The sequence below is a fragment of the Mustelus asterias genome, chromosome 12 (genome assembly GCF_964213995.1).
Source record: "Mustelus asterias chromosome 12, sMusAst1.hap1.1, whole genome shotgun sequence".
NCBI lineage: Eukaryota > Metazoa > Chordata > Chondrichthyes > Carcharhiniformes > Triakidae > Mustelus > Mustelus asterias.
The window spans coordinates 110967905-110987766 of NC_135812.1; the positions used below are offsets into that span (position 1 = coordinate 110967905).

Genomic DNA, 19862 nt, shown 5'->3' on the forward strand with positions numbered 1-19862 from the left:
CACCCACCACGCTGTGTGGACGGCGTGAACCCCCCCCCCCCACCCACCACGCTGTGTGGACGGCGTGAACCCCCACCCACCCCCCCCACCCACCACGCTGTGTGGACGGCGTGAACCCCCCCCCACCCCCCCCCCACGCTGTGTGGACGGCGTGAACCCCCCCGCCGCCCCCCCCACCCACCCCCCCCACTGTGTGGACAGCGTGAACCCCCCCCCTCGCGCTGGGCGGAGGGGCGTGACTGAATGCATCCCTCGCTGACTGAATGGCCAGACTCCTCTAAGGAATAATTCCCAGCTCCCAGTGACATGTTGACCAATTCTACACCATCTGGAGGTGGATCCACACTCTCACCACAGAGCAGAATGTCTCCGTCCCCAGCAGCTCTGCTCTCTCCTGTTGTCAAAATCAAGCTAATCTCAGGCCTGGCTGAGCCCTGTATCTCAGCCTGGGGCCTGGATAAAGACAGCTTCTTCCTCACACAGCCCATATTCCACCTCTCCCCCCCCCCCCCCAACTCCAGCGGGGTTTATAGAGCTGCCCACTGGAGTGAGGGGGGGCAATTGAGGCCCCCCCTCCCCCCGAGAGTTGGGCAGTGAGGGTGGTGCCTCCTGGGCATGGGCAGTGCCAAGGAGGCGGGGCCACAGGACTAGTGTGGGGTGATCAGTGGGGATGGGAGGGTCCCATTGCCTCGCTGCCCTTTGGGATCGCATGCAGAGGGAAGGTGGTCAGCGATCAGGACTGGCCATTGTTTGGTGGGGGAGTGGGGGTCGGGGCTGAGCCCGGGCATGCTTGGGGGGAGGCAGTGATTGGGCCATGGGGGGGGGTCGTACAGCCGACAATGCGGTGGTCGCAGGGTTGGGCAGCGATTGGGAGGCCGGCACATTGGAGCCACTGCGCATGTGCCAGTCTCGGCGCTGACAGATCGGTGCACACTCGCACTGGCCCATTCAGCAATATGCTGCCCACCTCTCCAGCAGGAATGGGCTCCGAGCAATGAAATGTAATGATATCCACGCTGGTGACCGCTGCAGTGCAGTGTGGGGGAGATTCTTCTCTGAACTCCCGCCGAAAAACCAGCGTGAATTACTCCAGTTTCCATGTGAATTTGACACCTAGAATGTTTTTGGAAAAATCGGCCCCACACATCTGTGATTCTCTTTGCAGACTTTGCCAGCAGAGGCTGCACACTCCAGCTGTGTGGTGACTCACCTTCAAGATCAGGATGTTGAGGTAAGGGGAGTGGAGTTGGAGTTGGACTGAGGAAACAGTGGAGGGACCTGATAGAGGTTTACAAGATTATGACATGCTCAGATAGAATGGAGAGTCTTTTTCCCAGGGTCAAAGGGTCAATTACTCGGGGACAGAGGTTGAGACTGAGAGGGGGAAAGTTTAAGAGATGTAAGGGGCAGGTTTTTCACACAGAGGGTGGTGAATGCCTGGAACGCGCTGCCGGAGGAGGTGGTGGAAGCAGATTCTATAACAATGTTCAAGACGCACCCAGGGACCCCAGCGGGAGTAGTTTCTCCCAATCACATTGATGAAATCATTTCTTAATCTTCTAAATCCCAGGAATAAAACCCTCCTCGTGATTTAACCCTTGAACTGCTGGTATCATTCTGGTAAATCTAACCAAGGCCAATCTATCCTTCCTAAGGTGTGGTTCCCAGAATTGATCACAGTAACTCCAGGTGTGATCTAAGGGATGAGGTCCTAAGGGATGAGGTCCTAAAAGCAGAATATGTTTAACTGAAATAAAGTGAACTACAATGAAATGAGGGATAAAGTTAGTTAAAGTGGATTGGGTGGTGAGGTTAACGGGAATGACCAGGAAGCAAGCAGTGGCAGCTCTTTCATAGAATCTACATCCATGCCGACCAAAAAGCCCATCTAACCCAACCCCATTGCCTGCATTTGGCCCAAATCCCTCGAAACCTTTCCTATCCATGTATCTGTCCAAATGTCTTTTAAATGTTGTCAATGTCCCTGCCTCAACCACTTCCTCCGGCAGCTCATTCCACACACGCACCACACTCTGTGTAAAAAAGCTGCTCCTCAGGTTCCCATTAATTCTTTCCCCTCTTAACTTAAACCTATACCCTCCAGTTCTCAATTCCCCAACCCTGGGAAAAAAGACTGAGCGCATTCACCCTATCCATGCCTCTCATGATCTTATACCCCTCTAGAAGATCACCCCTCAGTCTCCTACGCTCTAATGAAAAAAGTTCTAGCCTGCCCAATCTCTCCCTATAACTCAGTCCCTTGAGTCCTGGCAACACCTTTGTAAATCTCTTCTGCACTCTCTCCAGTTTAATAACATCTTTCTGATAGCAAGGCGACCAAAACTGAACACTACTCCAGATGCAGCCTCACCAACGTCCTGTACAACTGCAACACAACCTCCCAACTTCTATACTCAATGCCCTGACTGATGAAGACCCAGCATGGCAAAAACCTTCTTCACTGCCCTATCTACCTGTGACTCCACCTTTAGAGAGCCATGCACCTGAACTCCAAGGTCCCTCTGTTCCACGATACTCCCTAAGGTCCTACCATTCACCGTGAAAGCCCTACCTTGATTTGACTTTCCAAAATACACCTCACACTTCTCTGTATTGAACTCCATTTGTCATTTCTCAGCCCACTTCTCCAGCTGATCAAAATCCTGCTGCAATTTTTGATAACCTTCCTCACTGTCTACAAGACCACCTATTTTAGAGTCATCTGCAAACTTACTGATCTTGCACATTCTCATCCAAATCATTGACATAGATAACAAACAGCAATGGACCCAGCACTGACCCCTGAGGCACACCACTAGTCACAGGCCTCCAGTCCGACAAGCATCCTTCCACCATTACCCTCTGCTTCCGAACATCAAGCCAATTGCATATCCAGTTTGCCAGCTCTCCCTGGACTCCATGTGACCTAACCTTCCAGAGCAGCCTACCATGTGGAACTTTATCAAAGGCCTTACTGAAGTCCATATAGACTACATCTACCACCCTGCCCTCATCAACCTTCCTGGTCATTTCATCTACCTTATTCATTTACCAGGATGATAGGGAGTGGGATAGCTTGATCTTGGTTTCAGATAAAGCTCGGCACAACATCGTGGGCCGAAGGGCCTGTTCTGTGCTGTACTGTTCTATGTTCTATGTAGAATTCTAACAAATCTGTATGGCATGATCTCCCATGCACAAAGCCGTGCTGACTACTCCTAATCAAACCCTGTCTTTCCAAATGTCTGTATATCTTATCCTTCAGAATCCTCTCTAGTAACTTATCCACCACAGATCATAGAGGTTTACAGCATGGAAACAGGCCCTTCGGCCCAACTTGTCCATGCCGCCCTTTTTTTTTTAAACCCCTAAGCTAGTCGCAATTGCCCGCATTTGGCCCATATCCCTCTATACCCATCGTACCCATGTAACTGTCTAAATGCTTCTTAAAAGACAATGTTAGGCTTACCGAACTATAATTCCCAGGTTTTTCTTTGCAGCCCTTAAACAAGGGCACAACATTTGTTACCCTCCAGTTTTCTGGTACCTCACCCATGGCTATTGATGATGCAAATATCTCAGCCAGGGCTCCCGCAATTTCTTCTCTAGCCTCACGCAGTGTTCTTGGATATACCTGGTCAGGGCCAGGAGATTTATCCACCTTCATACATTTTAATATGTCCATCACCTCCCCTACTGTAATGTGAACTGTCCTCAATATATCACCACTAACTTTCCCAGGTTCCCAAGTCTTCTTGTCTTTCTCCACAGTAAACACAGGAGAAATATTCATTGAGAACTTTGCCCATCTCCTGCGCTTCCACATATGTGTCCACTTTGATCCTTGAGGGGTCCTATTCTCTCTCTAGTTATTCTTTTTCCTTTAATATTCTTAAAGAATCCCTTTGGATTCACCTTAATCCTCTCAGCCAAAGCTACCTCATGCCCCCTTTTTGCCCTCCTAATTTCCTTCTTGAGTATACGCCTGTATCCCCTGTACACCACCTCCAGGGAATCCTTGATTCCAGTTGCTTGTACCTGAGCCATGCCTCCTTTTTCCTGGCCAAAACGTCAATATGTTCCCTCCTCCTGCCAGCCTTGCCCTTCACCCTAACAGGAATGTATAGACCCTGAACTCTAGCTATATCCCTTGCAAAGTCCTCCCACTTGCCGGAGGTCCCTTTGCCCTCAAACAAGCTGCTCCAGTCAACCCTTACAAACTCCTGTCTAATTCCATCAAAATTCACCTTGCCCCAATTTAGACCATGCGCCTATGGGCCAGTTCTGTCCCTTTCCATAACTACTTTAAAATTAATAGAACTATGGTCACTGGTCCCAAAGTGGTCCCCCACCATCACCTCAGTCACTTGCCCAGCCCTATTTCCCAAGAGTAGGCCCAGCCCTTTCCCGAGTAGGACCCTCCATATACTGCCTGAGGAAACTTTCCTGAACACACTTAACAAATCCCACTCCGTCTAAGCCCTTAACACTATGGCAGTCCCAGTCTATGTTAGGAAAATTAAAATCCCCTACTATGACAACCCTATTACTCCTGCAAGTCTCCCCAATCTCCCTGCATATTGTTCTTCTAATTCCCATTGACTATTTCGGGGCCTATAGTACAACCCCAATAAGGTCACCATCCCCTTCTTATTTCTTAGTTCCACCCACAAAGCCTCGCTAGATGATCTCTCGGTTATTTCTCTCGCTACTGCCGTGATGCTCCCCTTAATCAAAAATCCAACTCCCCCTCCTCGCCTTCCTCCATCTCTGTCCCGCCTAAAGCCCCTGTACCCTGGAACATTGAGCTACCAGTCCTGTCCCTCCCTTAGCCATGTTTCAGTTATGGCTATAATATCCCGGTCCCACGTATCTATCCATGCCCTGAGTTCATCAGCCTTACCGTCAACCCTCTTGCATTGAAATAGATGCAATTTAATCCAGCAGGTTTCCCCCGCTCCCTGCTCTGCTCCTGCCTATCATGTCTATTCAGCTTGCCTTCGCTGAGTATCGCATCTTCTTTCAGCCCCTCGCTTGCTCTCCTGCTGCTGAGGATCCCACCCCTCTGCCGATCTAGTTTAAACCCTCTCTTGTAGCACTGGCAAATCTGCCCACCCAGGATACTGGTCCCCCTCCAGTTCAGATGGAACCCATGCCTCTTAAACAGGTCACCTCTGCCCCAGAAAAGATCCCAATGATCTAAGAATCTGAATCCCTGTCCCCTGCACCAATTCTTTAGCCTCGCATTGATCTGCCATATTCTCCTGTTCTGACCCTCACTAGCAGGTGGCACTGGAAGTTTGGGGATTACCACCCTCGAGGTCCTGCTTCTTAACCTTTTTCCTCGCTCTCTAGAATCACTCCTCAGGACCTCATCACTATTTCCATTTACGTAATTTGTGCCGATGTGCACAACAACTTCTGACTGCTCCCCTCCCCCTTGAGAATGTTCTGCAGCCGCTCCAAGATATCCTTGACCCTGGCACCCAGGAGATAACACACCATCCTGGACTCCCATTTGCGGCCGCAGAATCTCCTGTCTGCCCCCCTGACTATTGAATCTCCTATCACTACGGTCCTGTTCACCTTTACCCTTTCCCGCTGTGCCCCAGAGCCAGTCGCAGTGCCACAGATCTGGCTACTGCTACTTTCACCTGAACGGTCATCCCCCCAACTGTATTCAGAACGGTATACCTGTATTCAGAACGGTATACCTGTATACCTGTATTCAGAACGGTATACCTGTATTCAGAACGGTATACCTGTATTCAGAACAGTATACCTGTATTCAGAACTGTCATCCCCCCCAACTGTATTCAGAACAGTATACCTGTATACCTGTATTCAGAATGGTATACCTGTACGGTATATCTCTTAAAAGACCCTATTGAGTTTGCCTCCACCACCCCAGACGGCAGCCGATTCCACTCGCCCACCACCCTCTGTGTGAAAAACTTCCCCCTAACATTTCCCCTGTACCTACCCCCCAGCACCTTAAACCTGTGTCCTCTCGTAGCAGCCATTTCCACCCTGGGAAAAGCCTCTGAGAGTCCACCCGATCTATGCCTCTCAACATCTTATACACCTCTATTAGGTCTCCTCTCATCCTACGCCTCTCCAAGGAGAAAAGACCGAGCTCCCTCAGCCTATCCTCATAAGGCATGCCACTCAATCCAGGCAACATCCTTGTAAATCTCCTCTGCACCCTTTCAATCTTTTCCACATCCTTCCTGTAATGAGGCAACCAGAACTGAGCACAGTACTCCAAGTGGGGCCTGACGAGGGTCTTATATAGCTGCATCATTATCCCCGGACTCCTAAACTCAATCCCTCAATTGATAAAGGCCAGCACACCATACGCCTTCTTAACCACCTCCTCCACCTACGGGGCCGATTTTAGAGTCCTATGGACCCGGACCCCAAGGTCCTTCTGATCCTCTACAGTACTAAGAGTCTTTCCCTTTATATTGTACTCCTTCATCCCATTTGACCTGCCAAAATGGACCACTATGCATTTATCTGGGTTGAAGTCCATCTGCCACTTCTCCGCCCAGTCTTGCATCCTATCTATGTCCCTCTGTAACTTCTGACATCCCTCCAGACTATCCACAACGCCACCAACCTTCGTGTCAACGGCAAACTTACCAACCCATCCCTCTGTTTCCTCACCCAGGTCATTTATGAAAATGACAAACAGCAAGGGTCCCAGAACAGATCCCTGGGGCACACCACTGGTGACCGACCTCCAATTAGAAAAAGACCCATCTATACACACTCTCTGCCTCCTTTGGGCAAGCCAGTTCTGGATCCACAGGGCAGCAGCCCCTTGGATCCCATGCCCTCTCACTTTTCCTAGAAGCCTTGCATGGGGGACCTTATCGAACACCTTGCTAAAATCCATATAAACCACATCTACCGCTTTCCCTTCGTCAATGTGTTTAGTCATATTTTCGAAGAACTCCACCAGGCTCATAAGGCACGATCTGCCTTTGACAAAGCCATGCTGAGTATTCTTGAGCATACTAAACCTCTCTAAATGTTCATAAATCTTGTCCCTCAGGATCTTCTCCATCAGCTTACCAACCACTGAGTCACCGGTCGGTAATTTCCTGGGCTATCCCTATTCCCCTTCTTGAAAATAGGAACCACATCCGCAATCCTCCAATCCTCCGGCACCTCTCCCGTCTCCATCGACGACGCAAAGATCATCGCCAGAGGCTCTGCAATCTCTTCCCTCGCCTCCCACAGTAACCTGGGGTACATCCCATCCGGACCCGGCGACTTATCTATCTTGATGCCATTCAAAGATTCCAGCACAACCTCTTTCTTAAAGTCCACATACTCAATCTTTTCAGTCCACCGCACACCCGCAGTACATCCACCCAGGTCCTTCTCCTCTGTGAAAACCGAGGCAAAATACTCATTGAGCACCTCTGCCATTTCTACTGGTTCCGTACAGACTTTCCCGCCTTCACCTTTTATAGGCCCTATTCCTTCACGTCTCATCCTTTTACTATTCACATATTTATAGAACGCCTTAGGGTTTTCCTTAATCCTACCTGCCAAGGCCTTCTCATGACCCCTTCTGGCTCTCCAAATTTCCTTCTTTAGTCCCTTCCCACAAGCCGTATACTCATCTAGATCCCTATCTTTGCCAAGCTCTCTGAGCCTTTTGTACGCTTTCCTTTTCTTCTCAACTAGCTTTCGTGCACCACGGTTCCTTTAACCGACCAACACCTCCCTGTCTGCTCGGAATGTTGTCCTGTAGAACTCTAGACAGACATTCCTTGAAAAACTGCCACCTCTCTTCAGTACATTTCCCCGAGAATACCTCCTTCCAATTTACTCCTCTAATTTGCTGCCTTATGTCTTCATATTTCCCCTTACTCCATATAAACACTTTCCTAGCTTGCCTGATTCTCTCTTTTTCCAATGCAAGCATAAAGGAGATAGAGTTATGATCGCTATCCCCAAGATGCTCTCCCACTGAGAGATCTGACACCTGTCCAGGTTCATTGGTCAGTATCAGATCAAGTACAGCCTCTCCTCTTGTAGGCTTGTCCACATGCTGTGTCAGGAAACCCTCCTGAACACACCTAACGAACTCCTCCCCATCCAATCCCCTTACCCTAGGGATATTCCAATCTATGTTTGGGAAATTAAAGTCTCCCATCACAACAACTCTGCTATTATTGCATCTCTCCAGGATCTGTTTCCCTATCTGCTCCCCCACCTCCCTGTTACTATTGGGCGGCCTATAGAAAACTCCCAGCAAAGTGATCGACCCCTTCCCACTCCGAACTTCCACCCACAGAGACTCTGTAGACAATCCCTCCACAGCATACGCCTTCTCTACAGCTGTGACACTATCCCTGATCAACAGTGCCACTCCACCCCCTCTCTTGCCTCCCTCCCTGTCCTTCCTGAAACATCTGAATCCCGGCACCTGGAGTATCCAGTCCTGACCCTGAGACATCCAAGTCTCCGTAATGGCCCCCACATCACACTTCCAGGCATCGATCCACGCTCTGAGCTCATCCCCTTTTTTCACTATACTCCTGGCATTAAAGTAAACACATCTCAATCCTTTGGTCTGAGCTCTCCCCTTCTCTATCCCCCGTCCATCCTCCCTCTTGCACCGTCTATAACCCTTCTCTGTTTGCGAGCTAACTTCCCCGCTCCCAGTCACCTCGTCTCGATCCCCTCCCCCAACAGGTTGTGTATTTTGGGGGGTTTGTGTACTGTGGGGGTTTGTGTACTGTGGGGGTTTGTGTACTGTGGGGGTTTGTGTACTGTGGGGGTTTGTGTACTGTGGGGGTTTGTGTATTTTGGGGCTTTGTGTATTTTTTGGGTTTGTGTATTTTTGGAGTGCATATTTTGGGCTTGTGTATTGTGGGGAGTTGTGTATTGTGGGGGGTTGTGTATTTTTTGGGTTTGTATTTTTGGGGGTTTGTGTATTTTGGGGCTTTGTGTACTTTTTGGGTTTGTATTTTTGGGGGGTTGTGTATTTTTTAGAGTGCATATTTTGGGCTTTGTGTATTTTGGGGCTTTGTGTATTTTTTGGGTTTGTGTATTTTTGGAGTGCATATTTTGGGCTTGTGTATTGTGGGGAGTTGTGTATTGTGGGGGGTTGTGTATTTTTTGGGTTTGTATTTTTGGGGGTTTGTGTATTTTGGGGCTTTGTGTACATTTTGGGTTTGTATTTTTGGGGGGTTGTGTATTTTTTGGAGTGCATACTTTGGGCTTGTGTGTTGTGGGGGGTTGTGTATTTTGGGGGTTTGTGTATTTTGGGGCTTTGTGTATTTTGGGGGTTTGCTATGAGGAGAGCTGGAATGTTTAGTGCTGTCACGATGCTGTCTGTTTTTCTAGGGTAACTCGGTTAGTGAGGAAGTGTCAGCATCGACTGAGGTGGATTCGCAGAACGACGGTAACTGTCCCCCTCCCTGCCCTCCACCCTGCCCCCCCCCCCCCCCCGACCCCCGCCTGACTCACCCCCCACCACCCGACCCCCGCCTGGCCCACCCCCCGACGCCCACCTCCCACCCCCCGACCCCCGCCTGGCCCACCCCCCACCCCCCGCTCCACGGCAGCGCAATGATGTTGAAGAGGCACCAACCATAAACTGTAAATGAATCCAAATCTAAGGGAATGTATCCAGTTCACTGACCGTGTGGTCTGGGATTGGTGAGATTCCTGCAGTTATGGGATGTTCTGACCTGGAACCAGGAGCCAATGATATTGCACCATCCCTTTAAACCTGGAATTCCTGGCATCATTGGCCAATCACCTGTCAGCAGCCCAGGATTCCCCATATTGGCTGGGGTTTGCCCCAAAACAATTCAGTCAATCTTTCCCCTCCCTCCCCTGCTGCTGCCCTCTCCCCTCCCCCCAACTCTCCTCCCTTCCCCTCTCCTGCTGCCCTCTCACCTGCCCCCCTCCTCCTCCCTCTTGCCTGCCACTGCCCCCCCCCCACTGCCCTTAACCACATTCCCCTCCCCATCCCCTCTTCCCCACTCCTCGCCTCCTCTTCCCCCCCCCCCCCCCCGCCCCACTCCCTCCCCCTCCCTCCCTGACCCCAAGGATCTATCCAGCCCCCCTCTCCTTGTGCCAATGAATGGGTCAAAGAGACAGGGACACAGTTGATGCCCACTCCCTGCCTCATGTCCTCCCAGTGGGGGGGGGGGGGGGGGGGGGGGGGTTGGGGGCACTGAGGGGTAATATTTTCCTGCCTTGTTTCCAACATGCAGGTGGTGTCGGGAGAGTCAGGGTGGATGGTTCTGTCAGCAGAGATTCACTGCCGGGAGATGCGGGGAGTGGCGGGGTGGACTTGCCCAAGGAAGGGGTGTTGAGAATGGGGGTCGCAGGGGGGAGGGGGATCTTCCTGGTGTTTCCTGAGTGGATGTCACGTCAGTTAGTGACTCTGTGTGAGGTGCTGCCAATGGTTTCAGGTCCAGTCTGTCCCTGTGACTGAGGACAGCTTCGCAGTGCCGGGGTCGGGGGTTAGGGTTTGGGGGTCAGGGTTTGGGGGTCGGGGGTGATAAACTGTGGCCGTGTGCTCTCTGGGACAGTCGCTCAGAAAGCTGAGTGCAGCGTCCCACTCCCCGTTCCTCACCGCCCTGTTTGGAATTTGCATCAGTCTGATGGGTTGGTCATTTTGAGATTTCTTCACTGCCTGTCCACCTTGTTGGATTTTTGCCCCTGCAGCAGGATGTCGATTGGCAGCTGTCACAACGCTTGTGTGTGACAATAACAATCAGCAGAGCGGCCAGATGCGATTGGACAATGACCCCTGTCCAGAGGATGCTTTGCCTGGTGAGTGATGACTGACCATCTACATTGAACAGCCAATCAGACAGCATTTCCCCATCTCAGCTAGAGTCTCACTTCACCAATCAGACCACAATCTAAACCTTCACCGACCCTCCCCGTCCCTGTCTCTCTCGAAAAGATATCTTCCTCGTCCTGGAGTAAGGTCCGAATATAATATCCGCTCCATTTGCGGATTTGCTAAAAGGGAATGTTTTTTCAAAGGGTGAATCCGCTGCATCAAATTCCTTCATTTCGAATGCAAAACCAACATTGGGCGCCCTATGATCTTTGCACTCTGCCTGGGCCAAGTGGACAAAGGTCTCTGTCTGCAATACAGCACACTGCAATACAGCACGGTGCAATACAGCACAATGCAATACAGCACGGTGCAATACAGCACACTGCAATACAGCACGGTACAATACAGCACACTGCAATACAGCACAATGCAATACAGCACGGTGCAATACAGCACGGTGCAATACAGCACGGTGCAATACAGCACGGTGCAATACAGCACGGTGCAATACCGCACGGTGCAATACAGCACAATGCAATACAGCACAATGCAATACAGCACACTGCAATACAGCACGGTGCAATACAGCACACTGCAATACAGCACAATGCAATACAGCACGGTGCAATACAGCACGGTGCAATACAGCACACTGCAATACAGCACAATGCAATACAGCACGGTGCAATACAGCACAATGCAATACAGCACGGTGCAATACAGCACGGTGCAATACAGCACGGTGCAATACAGCACGGTGCAATACAGCACAATGCAATACAGCACGGTGCAATACAACACGGTGCAATACAGCACAATGCAATACAGCACGGTGCAATACAACACGGTGCAATACAGCACACTGCAATACAGCACAATGCAATACAGCACGGTGCAATACAGCACAATGCAATACAGCACGGTGCAATACAGCACGGTGCAATACAGCACGGTGCAATACAGCACAATGCAATACAGCACGGTGCAATACAGCACAATGCAATACAGCACGGTGCAATACAGCACAATGCAATACAGCACGGTGCAATACAGCACGGTGCAATACAGCACGGTGCAATACAGCACAATGCAATACAGCACGGTGCAATACAACACGGTGCAATACAGCACAATGCAATACAGCACAATGCAATACAGCACGGTGCAATACAGCACGGTGCAATACAGCACAATGCAATACAGCACGGTGCAATACAGCACACTGCAATACAGCACGGTGCAATACAGCACACTGCAATACAGCACGGTGCAATACAACACGGTGCAATACAGCACAATGCAATACAGCACGGTGCAATACAGCACAATGCAATACAGCACAATGCAATACAGCACGGTGCAATACCGCACGGTGCAATACAGCACAATGCAATACAGCACGGTGCAATACAGCACAATGCAATACAGCACAATGCAATACAGCACGGTGCAATACAGCACACTGCAATACAGCACGGTGCAATACAGCACGGTGCAATACAGCACAATGCAATACAGCACGGTGCAATACAGCACAATGCAATACAGCACAATGCAATACAGCACGGTGCAATACAGCACACTGCAATACAGCACAATGCAATACAGCACAATGCAATACAGCACAATGCAATACAGCACGGTGCAATACAACACGGTGCAATACAGCACAATGCAATACAGCACAATGCAATACAGCACGGTGCAATACAGCACGGTGCAATACAGCACACTGCAATACAGCACACTGCAATACAGCACAATGCAATACAGCACAATGCAATACAGCACAATGCAATACAGCACGGTGCAATACAACACGGTGCAATACAGCACAATGCAATACAGCACGGTGCAATACAGCACGGTGCAATACAGCACAATGCAATACAGCACAATGCAATACAGCACGGTGCAATACAGCACACTGCAATACAGCACACTGCAATACAGCACGGTGCAATACAGCACGGTGCAATACAGCACAATGCAATACAGCACGGTGCAATACAGCACAATGCAATACAGCACAATGCAATACAGCACGGTGCAATACAGCACACTGCAATACAGCACGGTGCAATACAGCACGGTGCAATACAGCACGGTGCAATACAGCACACTGCAATACAGCACAATGCAATACAGCACAATGCAATACAGCACAATGCAATACAGCACGGTGCAATACAACACGGTGCAATACAGCACAATGCAATACAGCACAATGCAATACAGCACGGTGCAATACAGCACGGTGCAATACAGCACACTGCAATACAGCACACTGCAATACAGCACAATGCAATACAACACAATGCAATACAACACAATGCAATACCGCACGGTGCAATACAGCACAATGCAATACAGCACGGTGCAATACAGCACGGTGCAGTACAGCACAATGCAATACAGCACGGTGCAATACAGCACGGTGCAATACAGCACAATGCAATACAGCACAATGCAATACAACACAATGCAATACAGCACGGTGCAATACAGCACAATGCAATACAGCACAATGCAATACAGCACAATGCAATACAGCACAATGCAATACAGCACAATGCAATACAGCACGGTGCAATACAGCACAATGCAATACAACACAATGCAATACAGCACGGTGCAATACAGCACAATGCAATACAGCACGGTGCAATACAGCACGGTGCAATACAGCACACTGCAATACAGCACGGTGCAATACAGCACAGTGCAATACAGCACAATGCAATACAGCACAATGCAATACAGCACAATGCAATACAGCACACTGCAATACAGCACGGTGCAATACAACACGGTGCAATACAGCACAATGCAATACAGCACAATGCAATACAGCACAATGCAATACCGCACGGTGCAATACAGCACGGTGCAATACAGCACACTGCAATACAGCACACTGCAATACAGCACAATGCAATACAGCACACTGCAATACAGCACACTGCAATACAGCACAATGCAATACAGCACACTGCAATACAGCACACTGCAATACAGCACACTGCAATACAGCACAATGCAATACAGCACAATGCAATACAGCACGGTGCAATACAGCACAATGCAATACAGCACGGTGCAATACAGCACGGTGCAATACAGCACGGTGCAATACAGCACACTGCAATACAGCACACTGCAATACAGCACAATGCAATACAGCACAATGCAATACAGCACGGTGCAATACAGCACAATGCAATACAGCACGGTGCAATACAGCACGGTGCAATACCGCACGGTGCAATACAGCACGGTGCAATACAGCACGGTGCAATACAGCACGGTGCAATACAGCACAATGCAATACAGCACGGTGCAATACAGCACGGTGCAATACAGCACACTGCAATACAGCACGGTGCAATACAGCACAGTGCAATACAGCACAATGCAATACAGCACAATGCAATACAGCACAATGCAATACAGCACGGTGCAATACAGCACGGTGCAATACAGCACAATGCAATACAGCACGGTGCAATACAGCACAATGCAATACAGCACACTGCAATACAGCACACTGCAATACAGCACAATGCAATACAGCACACTGCAATACAGCACACTGCAATACAGCACAATGCAATACAGCACACTGCAATACAGCACACTGCAATACAGCACACTGCAATACAGCACAATGCAATACAGCACGGTGCAATACAACACGGTGCAATACAACACGGTGCAATACAGCACGGTGCAATACAGCACAATGCAATACAGCACAATGCAATACAGCACAATGCAATACAGCACGGTGCAATACAGCACACTGCAATACAGCACAATGCAATACAGCACAATGCAATACAGCACGGTGCAATACAACACGGTGCAATACAACACGGTGCAATACAGCACGGTGCAATACAGCACACTGCAATACAGCACAATGCAATACAGCACACTGCAATACAGCACAATGCAATACAGCACAATGCAATACAGCACGGTGCAATACAACACGGTGCAATACAGCACACTGCAATACAGCACAATGCAATACAGCACACTGCAATACAGCACAATGCAATACAACACGGTGCAATACAGCACGGTGCAATACAGCACGGTGCAATACAGCACGGTGCAATACAGCACGGTGCAATACAGCACGGTGCAATACAACACGGTGCAATACAACACGGTGCAATACAGCACGGTGCAATACAGCACGGTGCAATACAGCACAATGCAATACAACACGGTGCAATACAGCACAATGCAATACAACACGGTGCAATACAGCACGGTGCAATACAGCACAATGCAATACAGCACGGTGCAATACAGCACGGTGCAATACAGCACGGTGCAATACAACACAATGCAATACAGCACGGTGCAATACAGCACGGTGCAATACAGCACGGTGCAATACAGCACGGTGCAATACAGCACGGTGCAATACAGCACGGTGCAATACAGCACAATGCAATACAGCACAATGCAATACAACACGGTGCAATACAGCACAATGCAATACAGCACAATGCAATACAACACGGTGCAATACAGCACAATGCAATACAACACGGTGCAATACAGCACAATGCAATACAGCACGGTGCAATACAGCACGGTGCAATACAGCACGGTGCAATACAGCACAATGCAATACAGCACGGTGCAATACAGCACGGTGCAATACAGCACGGTGCAATACAGCACGGTGCAATACAGCACAATGCAATACAACACGGTGCAATACAGCACAATGCAATACAACACGGTGCAATACAGCACGGTGCAATACAGCACAATGCAATACAGCACAATGCAATACAGCACGGTGCAATACAGCACAATGCAATACAGCACAATGCAATACAGCACAATGCAATACAGCACAATGCAATACAGCACAATGCAATACAGCACAATGCAATACAGCACGGTGCAATACAGCACGGTGCAATACAGCACAATGCAATACAACACGGTGCAATACAGCACAATGCAATACAACACGGTGCAATACAGCACAATGCAATACAACACGGTGCAATACAGCACGGTGCAATACAGCACGGTGCAATACAGCACAATGCAATACAGCACAATGCAATACAGCACAATGCAATACAACACGGTGCAATACAGCACAATGCAATACAACACGGTGCAATACAGCACGGTGCAATACAGCACAATGCAATACAGCACAATGCAATACAGCACAATGCAATACAACACGGTGCAATACAGCACAATGCAATACAGCACAATGCAATACAACACGGTGCAATACAGCACAATGCAATACAACACGGTGCAATACAGCACGGTGCAATACAGCACAATGCAATACAGCACGGTGCAATACAACACGGTGCAATACAGCACGGTGCAATACAGCACGGTGCAATACAGCACAATGCAATACAACACGGTGCAATACAGCACAATGCAATACAACACGGTGCAATACAGCACGGTGCAATACAGCACAATGCAATACAGCACAATGCAATACAGCACGGTGCAATACAGCACAATGCAATACAGCACAATGCAATACAGCACAATGCAATACAACACGGTGCAATACAGCACAATGCAATACAACACGGTGCAATACAACACGGTGCAATACAGCACGGTGCAATACAGCACGGTGCAATACAACACGGTGCAATACAGCACGGTGCAATACAGCACGGTGCAATACAGCACGGTGCAATACAGCACAATGCAATACAGCACGGTGCAATACAGCACGGTGCAATACAACACGGTGCAATACAACACGGTGCAATACAGCACGGTGCAATACAGCACGGTGCAATACAACACGGTGCAATACAGCACGGTGCAATACAACACGGTGCAATACAGCACGGTGCAATACAGCACGGTGCAATACAACACGGTGCAATACAGCACGGTGCAATACAACACGGTGCAATACAACACGGTGCAATACAACACGGTGCAATACAGCACGGTGCAATACAGCACGGTGCAATACAGCACGGTGCAATACAACACGGTGCAATACAGCACGGTGCAATACAACACGGTGCAATACAACACGGTGCAATACAGCACGGTGCAATACAGCACGGTGCAATACAGCACGGTGCAATACAGCACAATGCAATACAGCACAATGCAATACAGCACGGTGCAATACAGCACAATGCAATACAGCACGGTGCAATACAGCACGGTGCAATACAGCACACTGCAATACAGCACGGTGCAATACAGCACAATGCAATACAGCACAATGCAATACAGCACAATGCAATACCGCACGGTGCAATACAGCACGGTGCAATACAACACAATGCAATACAGCACGGTGCAATACAGCACAATGCAATACAGCACAATGCAATACAGCACGGTGCAATACAGCACAATGCAATACAGCACGGTGCAATACAGCACGGTGCAATACAGCACACTGCAATACAGCACGGTGCAATACAGCACAATGCAATACAGCACGGTGCAATACCGCACGGTGCAATACAGCACGGTGCAATACAACACAATGCAATACAGCACAATGCAATACAGCACAATGCAATACAGCACAATGCAATACAGCACGGTGCAATACAACACGGTGCAATACAGCACGGTGCAATACAGCACGGTACAATACAGCACACTGCAATACAGCACAATGCAATACAGCACAATGCAATACAGCACGGTGCAATACAGCACGGTGCAATACAGCACAATGCAATACCGCACGGTGCAATACAGCACAATGCAATACAGCACAATGCAATACAGCACGGTGCAATACAGCACGGTGCAATACAGCACGGTGCAATACAGCACGGTGCAATACAGCACGGTGCAATACAGCACATTGCAATACCGCACGGTGCAATACAGCACAATGCAATACAGCACAATGCAATACAGCACAATGCAATACAGCACAATGCAATACAACACGGTGCAATACAACACGGTGCAATACAACACGGTGCAATACAGCACGGTGCAATACAGCACAATGCAATACAGCACGGTGCAATACAGCACAATGCAATACAGCACGGTGCAATACAGCACAATGCAATACAACACGGTGCAATACAACACGGTGCAATACAGCACGGTGCAATACAGCACGGTGCAATACAGCACGGTGCAATACAGCACGGTGCAATACAGCACGGTGCAATACAGCACGGTGCAATACAGCACAATGCAATACAGCACGGTGCAATACAACACGGTGCAATACAGCACGGTGCAATACAGCACGGTGCAATACAGCACGGTGCAATACAGCACGGTGCAATACAGCACAATGCAATACAGCACGGTGCAATACAGCACGGTGCAATACAGCACGGTGCAATACAGCACGGTGCAATACAGCACAATGCAATACAGCACGGTGCAATACAACACGGTGCAATACAGCACGGTGCAATACAGCACGGTGCAATACAGCACGGTGCAATACAGCACAATGCAATACAACACGGTGCAATACAGCACGGTGCAATACAGCACAATGCAATACAGCACGGTGCAATACAACACGGTGCAATACAGCACGGTGCAATACAGCACGGTGCAATACAGCACGGTGCAATACAGCACGGTGCAATACAGCACAATGCAATACAGCACGGTGCAATACAGCACGGTGCAATACAGCACGGTGCAATACAACACGGTGCAATACAGCACAATGCAATACAGCACGGTGCAATACAACACGGTGCAATACAGCACGGTGCAATACAGCACGGTGCAATACAGCACAATGCAATACAACACGGTGCAATACAGCACGGTGCAATACAGCACGGTGCAATACAGCACGGTGCAATACAACACGGTGCAATACAGCACAATGCAATACAGCACGGTGCAATACAACACGGTGCAATACAGCACGGTGCAATACAGCACGGTGCAATACAGCACAATGCAATACAACACGGTGCAATACAGCACGGTGCAATACAACACGGTGCAATACAGCACGGTGCAATACAGCACAATGCAATACAGCACGGTGCAATACAACACGGTGCAATACAGCACGGTGCAATACAGCACAATGCAATACAACACGGTGCAATACAGCACGGTGCAATACAGCACAATGCAATACAGCACGGTGCAATACAACACGGTGCAATACAGCACAATGCAATACAGCACGGTGCAATACAGCACGGTGCAATACAGCACGGTGCAATACAACACGGTGCAATACAACACGGTGCAATACAACACAATGCAATACAACACGGTGCAATACAACACAATGCAATACAGCACAATGCAATACAGCACAATGCAATACAACACGGTGCAATACAGCACAATGCAATACAGCACAATGCAATACAGCACGGTGCAATACAGCACACTGCAATACAGCACAATGCAATACAGCACAATGCAATACAGCACAATGCAATACAGCACGGTGCAATACAGCACGGTGCAATACAGCACGGTGCAATACAACACGGTGCAATACAACACACTGCAATACAGCACGGTGCAATACAGCACGGTGCAATACAACACAATGCAATACAGCACGGTGCAATACAGCACAATGCAATACAGCACAATGCAATACAGCACGGTGCAATACAGCACGGTGCAATACAGCACGGTGCAATACAGCACAATGCAATACAACACGGTGCAATACAGCACAATGCAATACAACACGGTGCAATACAGCACAATGCAATACAGCACGGTGCAATACAGCACGGTGCAATACAGCACAATGCAATACAGCACGGTGCAATACAGCACAATGCAATACAACACGGTGCAATACAGCACGGTGCAATACAGCACAATGCAATACAACACGGTGCAATACAGCACAATGCAATACAGCACAATGCAATACAGCACAATGCAATACAGCACAATGCAATACAGCACGGTGCAATACAGCACGGTGCAATACAGCACGGTGCAATACAGCACAATGCAATACAACACGGTGCAATACAGCACAATGCAATACAACACGGTGCAATACAGC

At 49.1% G+C, this 19862-nt stretch overlaps 1 protein-coding gene across 1 annotated transcript in view; it reads left to right on the forward strand.

Annotated features, from left to right (window-relative positions):
• The window catches only part of rnf157 (ring finger protein 157), a 102823-nt gene that overhangs the window by 54794 nt on the left and 28167 nt on the right, over positions 1–19862 (forward strand). The window contains exons 14-16 of the mRNA XM_078226078.1: positions 1166–1231; positions 9370–9427; positions 10705–10812. Coding sequence (XP_078082204.1) covers positions 1166–1231; positions 9370–9427; positions 10705–10812 — 232 coding nt within the window. The remainder of the gene's footprint in view (positions 1–1165; positions 1232–9369; positions 9428–10704; positions 10813–19862) is intronic.